This window comes from Mytilus trossulus, chromosome 10, assembly GCF_036588685.1.
Source record: "Mytilus trossulus isolate FHL-02 chromosome 10, PNRI_Mtr1.1.1.hap1, whole genome shotgun sequence".
In the NCBI taxonomy this organism is placed as follows: domain Eukaryota; kingdom Metazoa; phylum Mollusca; class Bivalvia; order Mytilida; family Mytilidae; genus Mytilus; species Mytilus trossulus.
Window position 1 is genome coordinate 38,222,454 of NC_086382.1, and position 12,432 is coordinate 38,234,885.

General features: G+C 32.3%; 1 protein-coding gene across 1 annotated transcript in view; it reads left to right on the forward strand.

Annotated features, from left to right (window-relative positions):
* LOC134687879 (E3 ubiquitin-protein ligase rnf213-alpha-like) overlaps positions 1-12,432 on the forward strand; it is a 144,354-nt gene that overhangs the window by 43,546 nt on the left and 88,376 nt on the right. Inside the window, exons 24-31 of the mRNA XM_063548337.1 lie at positions 4,601-5,243; positions 5,818-6,001; positions 6,300-6,436; positions 6,908-6,982; positions 7,264-7,370; positions 7,923-8,064; positions 10,449-10,644; positions 11,232-11,475. Of these exons, the coding sequence (XP_063404407.1) occupies positions 4,601-5,243; positions 5,818-6,001; positions 6,300-6,436; positions 6,908-6,982; positions 7,264-7,370; positions 7,923-8,064; positions 10,449-10,644; positions 11,232-11,475 (1,728 nt within the window). The remainder of the gene's footprint in view (positions 1-4,600; positions 5,244-5,817; positions 6,002-6,299; positions 6,437-6,907; positions 6,983-7,263; positions 7,371-7,922; positions 8,065-10,448; positions 10,645-11,231; positions 11,476-12,432) is intronic.

A 12,432-nucleotide genomic window follows, 5' to 3' on the forward strand; every position in this document is an offset into this window, starting at 1 on the left:
TCATCTATGTTGCCTGATTCATAATATTCTAAAATACTCTCATTTATACATGTTTTAACTTTTTTGATATAGTCTAAATCTCGCAACAGTTGGGAGTTAAATTTCCAATATCCCTTTCCCCGCTTTGCTAAACTGGCAGAAAAGGTGAAAGTTATAGCAGAATGATCTGTCTTATACCCAGGAATAATGTTAGTATTTTTCATGAGTGAAAACAGATCACCCTGGATTTGTGTACTATCCAATAAATGCTGAAATACGTGCCATTGTTATCATCTAGCTGGCTAATATATTATTTATAACTTATTGGACAGTTTTTTCATACTTTTCATTCTAGATTACAAAAAATATGACCAGAAAAATCTTAAATGATATTCGATTTTCCCAAAAGTTTTGAAGTTAGGAAGTAGAGCACATTAGGAATCCTTATGTAGTTTGTTATCCGCTGAGCTTTTGGCTAAGATGTCAAAGAACAAATGTATGAAATATTTAATCGCCAAAAATCTCTAAAGACAAGTAGTTAAGATTTCCGAAATTGCAAAACTCGTAGGAATATTGTTAGTCGTCAATATACGTAGTCAACTACGTATATAAGTTCAACTAATCACGCTGTTGGCGGCAATTTTGAATTAGTAGACGAAATTTTCGTATCTTTTTAATTTGGACGCAGGGGTCCAAATTAGCTCTGGTCCGTGGTCTGTGACCTACTCGTAAATGTATGTTGATAGTGGGTCTTCCAATGGATAGAAACAAGTGCTTGTGCTACCCCCGACGGACCTTGAAAGAAAATAAAAAAATAACTTTGCAAACATTTTTACCAAAGTTTCCTAAAAAAACAATCTCAAACTTATTTTCATTATTACTATTCATGACAGCGATGTTCAATTTGTTCAACTGCTAGCTTTATACAGAAAATCGCTGATAAATAATGTGTAAATCCGAGTAAAATCATATCTCACTTTCTGTTAAAAACAACATTGTAAATAAAATGGCTGCCGCGAGATTACAATATCGGATCTGATTCCGGAAGCGGATAAGGGTAATCCCAGGTTTTGGGGCTTTCAACTAAAAAAATCCAGACAGATGACAAAATACAGCTATGCATGGTAAATAAATATAAACACTAGAATTGAAAACCAAAATTGTTTTAAAGAAAGAAAAAGCAGAAAATATTTTGTACACCAATTTTAATGTCAAAATCCAATACAAGTTACAACTGGGAACAGTTTATCTAACAATATATATGTTCCTGGTAACAGTATAATTTTTTTTTATCAGTGATAAATGTTGGTAATGCATGTTAAATGCTTTTCAAGTTAAACATATTACTGCAATTTCAAGGGGTATTTTTTCTTCTCAATTTTGATAGGTCAGTTAAAATAGCTGGAAGTTTCGTATATAAAAAAAAGAAGTGGTATGATTGCCAATGAGACAACTATCCACAAGAAACCAAAATGACCAAAACTTGGTAAAGGTCAAGATCCCCACCCCTAAACAATATCTATTCATGTATGGGACAATATAACAAATCATATGAAATGATTCTACCCCTTTCTGTTTGAGAATTTATAACGGTCAAGATCCACAATCTTAAACAATATATATTTATGTATGGGACAATATTACAAATCAAATAAATTATAAGGGGGTCTCTATGGTCACTGTACACCTTCATGTTTGAGAATTTGGAAAAATTCGAGATCATCACCCCTTAACCATATATACTCATGTATAATATAAAAATGAAGATATGGTATGATTGCCAATGAGACAACTACTGACAAAAGACCAAAATGACACAAACATTAACAACTATAGGTCACCGTACGGCCTTCAACAATGAGCAAAGACCTTACCGCATAGCCAGCTAAAAAAGGCCCCGATAAGATAATGTAAAATAATTCAAACGAGAAAACTAACGGCCTCATTTATGTAAAAAATGAACGAAAAACAAATATGTAACACATAAACAAACGACAACCACTGAATTACAGGCTCCTGCCTTGGGACAGGCACATACATAAATAATGTGGCGGGATTAAACATGTTAGCGGGATCCCAACCATCCCCCTAACCTGGGCCAGTGTTATAAGAACGAACTATAAAATCAGTTGAAAAAGGTTTATCTCATCAGACAGACAAAAAAATACAAGTGGACGTGGCAGGGTACTTATACATCCCGACACAAAAAGACACAATGAACAGATCTGAGAGAACTCACAGTTATCTGACAGCTAGTTCAAAGCCACTGACAACTAATAAAAAAATCATGCCTCTAAGACTAAACACTCAATCCGTACACATCCAACATACAATTGATTTAGTGTAAAGACGTTATAAACAGCCAGAGAAGAACATGACCGTGTGCAATGCCAAGTAACAGGTATCGACAGATAGACTATGTAACAAATCAAATGAAATATAGGGGAAGTCCCTGTGGTCACCCTACCCCTCATGTTTAAGAACTTTGAAACAGTTGGGACCCCCAACTCTAAGTTAAATAAAATATAGGGGGAGTCCCTGCAGTCATCTGATTGTGAAATTGGAAACCGTCAAGATCCCCACCTTTAAATTAAACCATATATATTCATGTATGAGAACTAATCAAATGAAATATAGGGAGAGTCCATAGGGTCACCCTACCCACTCCTGTTTGATACTTAGCAACAGATGAGATCCCCACCCCTCAACCACATATATTCATGTATTGGACATTATAACAAATCAAATGAAATATAGGGGAAGTCACTGGGGTCCCCAACCCCTCCTGTTTGAAAACTTGTTAATAGTCGAGATCCCCACCAATAAACCATATATATTCATGTATGGGACAATATAAAAAATCAAATGAAAAGTAGGGGTTGTCCCTAGGGTCACCCCACACCCTCTTGTGTGTATTTTGAGAACTTGTAAAAGATTTAGATACCAACGCCTTTAAACCATATTAATTTTTGTGCCTGTCCCAAGTCAGGAGCCTCTGGCCTTTGTTAGTCTTGTATTTTTTTAATTTTAGTTTCTTGTGTACAATTTGGAAATTAGTATGGCGTTCATTATCACTGAACTAGTATATATTTGTTTAGGGGCCAGCTGAAGGACGCCAACGGGTGCGGGAATTTCTCACTACATTAAAGACCTGGTGGTGACCTTCTGCTGTTGTTTTTTTATTTGATCAGGTTGTTGTCTCTTTGACACATTCCCCATTTCCATTCTCAATTTTATCATTCCTGTTTTTCATTTCAAAAAGATTGAATGACATACAAGGTCAATCTCATAGCGACACATATGCATATCACTTTGCTAGACCCTTACACCTGTCATTTTATTCCAAACTTAGACATCATGGACTTGGGGTGAAGGTGGGAGTCATTTACATTTACTATGGACAGGTCAGTCAGACCTCACCATTGATCCCTGTAGTAGTAAACATTTGTCTGATTTGTGTCTCATAACTTTTGTACTGTAAAACACAAACTCAGTTTTCTTTCCAGGGACGCAAGTCTATTCATACTTTTACAAGCTCGTACTAAAGTTAACTTGAACTACCAACAGTCAACTAATACGAACAATTACGCTCAACTAGAAGAACCGCAATCATTGCAAATTTGTACCACTGCTGACTCATGAAAGACTCATGACCATTCGTGGTCATGTGCGTTGCTATTGAAAACCTTGATAAAATATGAATTATTTGCCTTAATGTTTAGTTCATTAAATGAACATAAATGCACAATTATATATGAATGTTTAATGTTTGTTCTTTTAAATCTTTAAAAAAAAGTTGAAGCAACATTGCCACAGTTTTCATAATTATGTTTGTCTTGGTTTTTGGTTAACTGCCTACAGTGGTTACAGCGCTTTGATTCAATTTGAATGTATTGTCTAAAAGAAATGCACTACAAAATAACTGTGTTCTCGAGCCAGGTAAACATCAATGAAACAAATATTCAACAACTAAACCTAAAGACATCAGATATTTAAAACTGTTAATTTAAAAGTCTAAAACCAACCAATACATCTATAGATATTTACTGTTCATGAAATGCCTAAAATCCAGATTTGTTAAGCCTTTGTCATAGGTTGACAGGTTTTTAGTTTAAAATTATTTATCTGACCTTTTTCTATTTTGAAATTCCAGATATCAAAAGTTGAATACAATAGCTGTTTATGTGCCAGGATATAATTTTGTCTTATTGGTATATAACGATAAGATTCAGATAGAAAATGTTTTCATTCAAGTTTGATTTGAATTGAATTACTGCCCCTGGACTTTAGAATATTGTTTCTATACTGTGATCTTAGGTTTTCATTGTGAAGTAGACAATTTCACACACACTAAACTTTTAGGAAAAATAACTGATAATATAAAAAAGAAGATGTGGTATGATTGCCAATGAGACAACTATCCACAAAAGACCAAATGACACAGAAATGATAAGACTTTAACAAATAGGTGATCTCTCAATTAATTTAAACTATGATTTTGAATGAAATTAGCTTCATCAAGGTGAAAAGACCTATTTCAAATTATGATTATTAAATCATGAGAAATGATTTTTAAGATAAATTTCAGAAAGGGTTATAAAAATATAAATTTTACTTACAGATTTTGGATGGTGTAGTCCGACTTGGAAATATTTATGCCAAACTAGTAGAAGAAGGCTGCGTTTTGTTCTCTCAGTGGCATGTAAAATTTCTCTGCGACCGAGGAAGACATGCATGTGCTTTCATATACTTTGGATATGGAGAGGACAGACAAACATTAAAAGGAAGAGTTGATGAGTCCAGTCAAGATGTTAGTGCTATTATACCCAAAATAGCGAAATTTCTTGAGCAGTGTCATGAAAACTGGCTGAGATACATAGATGAGAAGAGAGAAAAATATTATTGCTTGAATTTCTTCACAATTGATCAGATGGTGATATTGCAACAAGAACTTGTTAAAATTGGCTCCAATCATGAGCCGTCTGCTCTCATTTATCCACTGTTGTCTGCTGTTAAACAGGGATGTACAAGAGAAGATCTTGTGAAAGCTATGTCTGCTGCCAAAGAGGATGTGGAACATATGGATAGAAGAAGACAAGAAGAAGAAGAAACAAAAGAAAGTGAAGAAGAAGTTATGGTAGAAGTTGAAGAACCAGATGAAATCAAAACCAGTAAATTTTTACATGAAATGATAACAGCAGGATACAATATGGAGCTAGCAAAAGAAGCTCTGAAAAATGTGGGACCAGATGATGTTGATGGAGGTTTGTGTTTTTGTAAAATTTATCAGTTTTTATTTGAAAAACTGTATTTTAGGGTCAAGTGCTCATGATGAATGCAAATCAATCAAGATATAAAGCACCTGGCATGCACACCATAGATTATTTTCTTCATCTAGATAAATATAGATATAAAAAGATGAACATGGGTATGAGTTTCAATGAGACAACACTCTATTCAAGTCACAATTGTTTAAAATTATATGCTTATTAATTATAACATTATTTATCATTCAAATTTATCTATACTGTATTTCTACATTACTGAAATTTTAAAGCTCTTTACAAAGTACACCTGTCATTTTTGTGTTGGCACAGACTTTTCAATAGGAAATTTCATACCGTTAAAGGGTGTGTAAAATTTTCAATAGCTTCATTATATGACTGTCATTTTTTCTTTCGATAAAAAAAATCTTCAATTTTACTTTTGTCTGTTTTTATAGGTTACATGACATTTTGCAATAAAAGTTCAGAAAAAATAAACATATTCAGCTACATGAATTATATGACCCCATATTTAAAACTAATGTTTGATTGGCAGCAATTCTGTAATTTATAGGTATTGTTTGGTGCATGGATAACGAGGATGATTTCCAAGCCATGGATGTAGATGAACCAGGCAGAAAATCTCCTGGTTTACCAGAGGAGCAGGCCTTCAGTAGATTTACAGGATGGACCCAGTCAGAGCAGTCATTGGCATCCAGAACAGGAAGTCTAGTCCATCACCTGGGAATGGGAACTGGGTAATTTTTTGGAGAGCCAAAAATATAATTTTTAATCTTGAAAATACTATTTCAATTGTATAAGAATTGTATAAATTTTTTTTTTTTAAAAGTATAAGGTAAACAATATGTATTTGCAATTAAATTTTCATGTATTTCATTACATGTTTTTTAAATTGCATGTTATACTTTATAATGGATGAATGAATAAATTTGGAAATATAAGATATTTTTTGACAATACTGCACTATTTTTCTTAAAAGTATATTTCCACTGTTAAAGCAGTTTAGAGTGATATTTTTTTATTTTTTATTTGCAGAGAAAATAATGTAGAAATATTAATCAAAGCTCTGGAAAGTCTTTGGGACACATTTCTTACATCCATTTCATCTAGTGTATCAGACTACCTTAGTGTAGAACATCTAGGGATGATTCTTAATAGACTCAAAGAACAAGGTAAACTTAGGCTTATTAAGAAAACTTATGGTATATGATCTTATATTGTTATAAAATTATTGAATAATGTTTCTAAGGAACAAAACGTTATCATGGTTAGAACATTACACATCATTTTGGTTCATTTTGTCAATTTGTTGCTGTTAGCGTTGCTTTGCTGTATATCTCACAACTCTTTTTAGACATATATGAAAAGAAATTTATAACATGTCTTATCAAGTGAAAAGTAGAGACTATCAAGCATGTGAGTTAAAACCTTCCAGCACAACCCAAGATAAAGAACTTCTAAAAAAGCACTTGTGTTGAATTTATTTTTTATTTCTTGTTTTATAATTTAATCTTTTCTAAATCCCTTCTCAAAATCCTTATTTATGTATGGTCTGCTCAGTTGACTTAGTGTTATCAATGTCACAACAACTGTATCGGAAACCAATATATTTACACTTGTATATGTGTTCTTTTTAATTTCAGAAACATTTGAAGTTGACAGGTCATATTTACCTTGTTTCAATATGGGAGAACCAAACTTGATTATTTGTCGTCAACGTAAGTTTCTTTAAGTAACATTTGATTTATTATTGTTCAACTGAACATGGTATATTGTGATTTTATTTGAAAACTTTGATGAAAGTTAACAATGAAAAGATGAAGACTCATCCACACAGATTGATGGTTGTTTTACCACATCTGATATGTATGTTTTTATTGTTTTTAACTGTTAATTTTACACTTTTAAAAGAAATAACAGACAACACATATGCTTTGAAGAATCGTTAAAAATTTGGTTTTGTTTTTTGTTTTTTATTCTATCAAAGATATATTTGTAGGTGATATATACAACACAGTAATATCAGTCTACAGCCATGAAGATGACCGACCACTGCCACAGTCAGATGAGGTGTTACTCTGTACACCACAAACTACACTGGATATGGTAATTTGATCATAGGAAAAAATTATAATAATGAATTTTTTTTTTTTGTAAGGTTGCTTGGCATTCAAGGCTAAGGCTAATGTGTTATGTACTGTTTATCTTTTTCATTTGTATGCCCACCTGGGCCACTTGTCCTCCATTAAATTTTCAAAAATCTTCTCCTTTGAAACTACTTTGAATCATCAATCAACATTGTATGATATAGTTTAGAATATGTGTCATTTGACCATGCCTGCTGACCAGTATTACTGATATAGCTAAAAATGGAACATATTAGATAATAAACATACAGTGTAACTAGCCTAATCCGACACACTGGGGACTAGAAAAAAATGTCGGATTAAGCAGGATTAAGCAGGATGTTTGAATATCAGGTGTGGGATAAGGTAGGCCAACTGTATTTGAGTTGAAATAGATTATGAATATCAAACAGAATTCATTATCACTGAATGATACTATTTTTGATATCTTAGAAATTTTATATGGTCTTTCTGATGAAAATGAAACAAAACATACCAATGAAATATGATTTTTATTCAAAACTTTTTGTAGCTGGAAATATTCTGGAGAAAATCCCTGTTTGCAGACGACAGTAAAGTCTATTGTTTAGTAAATGCTGATCTTCTAGATTATGAAGTTAGTGACAAGGGAGAGAAATCTTTGGAAAGACATATGAAACAGGCTGATAGTAAAGGTAAAATATGCTTAATGTCCAACAAAATTCTATTTTGAAGTAATCTTTTTAAGTGAAAAAAAGGTTGATAAGATTTCAAAATAGCTTTAATGAAAATGTTATTCATTGGCTATACCAATTTCTGTTCATTGTGTTGATCATCCCAAACAATTTAATATTGTGCAATTTTTATACGACCGCAAATTTTGAAAAAATTTTCGTCGTATATTGCTATCACGTTGGCGTCGTCGTCGTCGTCGTCCGAATACTTTTAGTTTTCGCACTCTAACTTTAGTAAAAGTGAATAGAAATCTATGAAATTTTAACACAAGGTTTATGACCATAAAAGGAAGGTTGGTATTGATTTTGGGAGTTTTGGTCCCAACATTTTAGGAATTAGGGGCCAAAAAGGGCCCAAATAAGCATTTTCTTGGTTTTCGCACTATAACTTTAGTTTAAGTTAATAGAAATCTATGAAATTTTGACACAAGGTTGATGACCACAAAAGAAAGGTTGGGATTGATTTTGGGAGTTTTGGTTTTAACAGTTTAGGAATTAGGGGCCAAAAAAGGGCCCAAATAAGCATTATTCTGGGTTTTTCGCACAATAACTTTAGTTTAAGTAAATAGAAATCAATGAAACTTAAACATTATGTTTATGACCACAAAAGAAAGATTGTTATTGATTTTGGGAGTTTAGGTCCCAACAGTTTAGGAATTAGAGGCCAAAAAGGGACCCAAATAAGCATTTTTCTTGGTTTTCGCACCATAACGTTAGTATAAGTAAATAGAAATCTATGAAATTTAAACACAAGGTTAATGACCATAAAAGGAAAGTTGGTATTGATTTTGGGAGTTTTGGTCCCAACAGTTTAGGAAAAAGGGGCCCAAAGGGTCCAAAATTAAACTTTGTTTGATTTCTTCAAAATTGAATAATTGGGGTTCTTTGATATGCCGAATCTAACTGTGTATGTAGATTCTTAACTTTTGGTCCCGTTTTCAAATTGGTCTACATTAAGGTCCAAAGGGTCCAAAATTAAACTTAGTTTGATTTTAACAAAAATTGAATCCTTGGGGTTCTTTGATATGCTGAATCTAAAAATGAACTTAGATTTTTTATTATTGGCCCAGTTTTCATGTTGGCCCAAACCGGGGTCCAAAATTAAACTTTTTTGATTTCATCAAAAATTGAATAAATGGGGTTCTTTGAGATGCCAAATCTAACTGTGTATGTAGATTCTTCATTTTTAGTCCCGTTTTCAAATTGGCCTACATTAAGGTCCAAAGAGTCCAAAATTAAACTAAGTTTGATTTTAACAAAAATTAAATTCTTGGGCCTCTTTGATATGCTAAATCTAAACATGTACTTAGATTTTTGATTATGGGCCCAGTTTTCAAGCTGGTCCAAATCAGGATCTAAAATTATTATATTAAGTATTGTGGAATAGCAAGTCTTTTCAATTGCACAGTATTGTGCAATGGCAAGACATATCTAATTTCACAATATTGTGAAATAGCAATTTTTTTTTAATTAGAGTTATCTTTCTTTGTCCAAAATAGTAAGCAAGAAATATCTTATTGCAAGAATTTTTTTTAATTGGAGTTATCTTCCTTTGTCCAGAATCAACTTAAATCTTTGTTATATACAATATACAATGTATATTCACTTTTTACTACCAACTGATAAATTTAAATAATCTTTACCATTCAGTGATAACAAGCAGTTTTTTTACATTTTATTTACAGTTTATTTTATGATGTATTTAAATGAGTAGTTATTGTTGCAAACTCCATTAGAATATTTTAATTGAGATTAGTTTTGGAATAAGGGAAAGGGGGATGTGATTAAAAAATTGGGTTCAATTTTTCTCATTTGAAATTTCATAAATAAAAAGAAAATTTCTTCAAACATTATTTTGAGAGGATTAATATTGAACAGCATAGTGAATTGCTCTAAGAGAAAACAAAAAAATTAAGTTCATTAGAACACATTCATTCTGTGTCAGAAACCTATGCTGTGTCAACTATTTAATCACAATCCAAATTTAGAGCTGAATCCAGCTTGAATGTTGTGTCCATACTTGCCCCAACCGTTCAGGGTTCAACCTCTGCGGTCGTATAAAGCTACGCCCTGCGAAGCATCTGGTTTAAATCTAAAATTAAAAAAAGAAAAGAACTTTTTCAACAATTTTCTGTCTTTTCTGTTGAATTCTTTACAAGTTGTCAAGAAAAAAATAGTTTGGACTTGTCAAATGATACAGAGATCACTAATCTTCATTGTTGAAGATCATCTGTGAATTCAAAATGTCTGAATTTGATGAACTTTTGTTGTTGCTATGGTGTTTTATGATTGTTTACCCTGACAGTGGCTGTTATGATGCATGTTCTCTTTAATTGTTATTGTAGGAAGGAACTATAGACTGGTTGTGATATGTAGCAGTGAAAATGAAGATAGGTCGAGAATAGTTGCTGCCCTCGATAAATATCGTAGACCACAACTTCCTACAGATGGCGCAACTATCAGGAAATATCTCCTGACTAAACTAAAAGTTGAAAGGTCATCTACTGGAATAAGACCTGCATCCGCTGTTGACTTTGAAAGGTAAATAAATCTTCAATAACTAAATATGTTTTCATATATGAGGGTGGGTAGGAGGGGTCCTGATCCCGAAATCCCGGGCTTAAAAACACGAAATCCCAAAATCCTGGGCATAAAAACAACATAATCCTGAGGTCCCGAAATTTGAATAAAGAATTCCCGGATCCCGAAAGGGTCAATCCTGAAATTCCGAGCTTATAAACACCCGTTCCTGGAGTCCCGATAAATGTCCTATCCCTGCTAATATATGAACATTTTCCATTTCCACTTCATTTGAACTTTGATAAATAGTTGTTTGATTTGCAATCATATCACATTTTCATATTTTTATTGTATACAATATTGTCTCAAATCTTCTTCCATGATAAAAACCTAAATGATGTTACATTTCCAAATTTTTTTAAATTAATTTTGCCATAATGAAAAGGCCTGGTGGCCTTTCTGAAAACCAAAAAAATGATTTTAAATTGGTAATAACTGTCAATAATGTTATATGATAATTCACTATGTCGCATACTTACTTAGTTTCTTCTGTATTACTTTGCATCAGGAATCATCTAACTTAGTGTCATTTGATTAACTTATTGTAGATGCAGTGTAAGAGTTGTGAAATCATGGAGGGCGGGAGTTGGCAAGTCCTTGTACAAGAAGAGAATGGTGACAGATTTGTACAAACTTATAACTAACATTACCAGACGTAAAGCCAGTAATGTTACTATACCTTTACATGAGAAAACTATCAATGTTGATGATATAATGGACATTTTGTTGGAGGAGACATTGGCACCACGATGTCATGAACCAAGGATATTCCACATAGATATTTCACACGTTGTAAGTCACCATTTTTTCTGATATTATTATTATGATGAAAATATTTATAGAATAACTAATCAAAGAATTCAAATAGAAAAATATTCAACAAGTGACCAAACAACACATGAGCTCATGAATGTGCAGAACACATGAGCTAATTATCAGTGTTGGTCGGTCACAACTTGAATCTTTTTTTTTATATTTGAAATCTTTGGTTAGTTATTGTTTTTTATGACATTGGTAAAGGGCTTTTTTATGAAATTAAAGTAGAAATGTAAGTAACTTTATCTTGTATCAAGATTATTTCACATGTGGGTTTTATTTCACTGGGAAATCCATGTAATGCATTGGCACAGTTGTTATACATGATTCTTATATGACGTGCTTCTTTCGCTTTGTGAACAAACAATGCTCTAAATCCATTAAAATTTGTTTGCACATGCGTATATTGACTTCTTTAGAATAATGAATTTTAACAAATTATCATGCACTTAATATATTTCCCAAACTTTAAAACACTTTCAAACTTTTAAAATGTGCACATGATGTTGCTAATTTATTTATTATGACTGTAATGTGTTGCATTCCAAAATTGACATTTTTGACCTAGATACGACAACCATTAATGCTGGCTGTTCAAACTCCTCCCTCTGAAAAATCACAGTGCCAGCTGTTTGGTTCTTTACAAACAAAAATGGGAGCTTCATCTAAGAGTCTACATAAACACTTTTACTTATCTGATATAGAAATTACCTTAATTGTCCTATTCAGAATAGAAATTATTGATGCAAGCTATACTTTATTGTAGTTTTAACATGAGTAGTCATTATATTCGTGTTAAATTAGCCATCACTATTGCTCTGGCAAAAATAATCACAAATATAATGCCTACCAGTGTTAAAACTACAATAAAGTATAGCTTGCATCAATTATATCCTAATTTTACTCATCCATACCTTTATTTTTTATGAAATC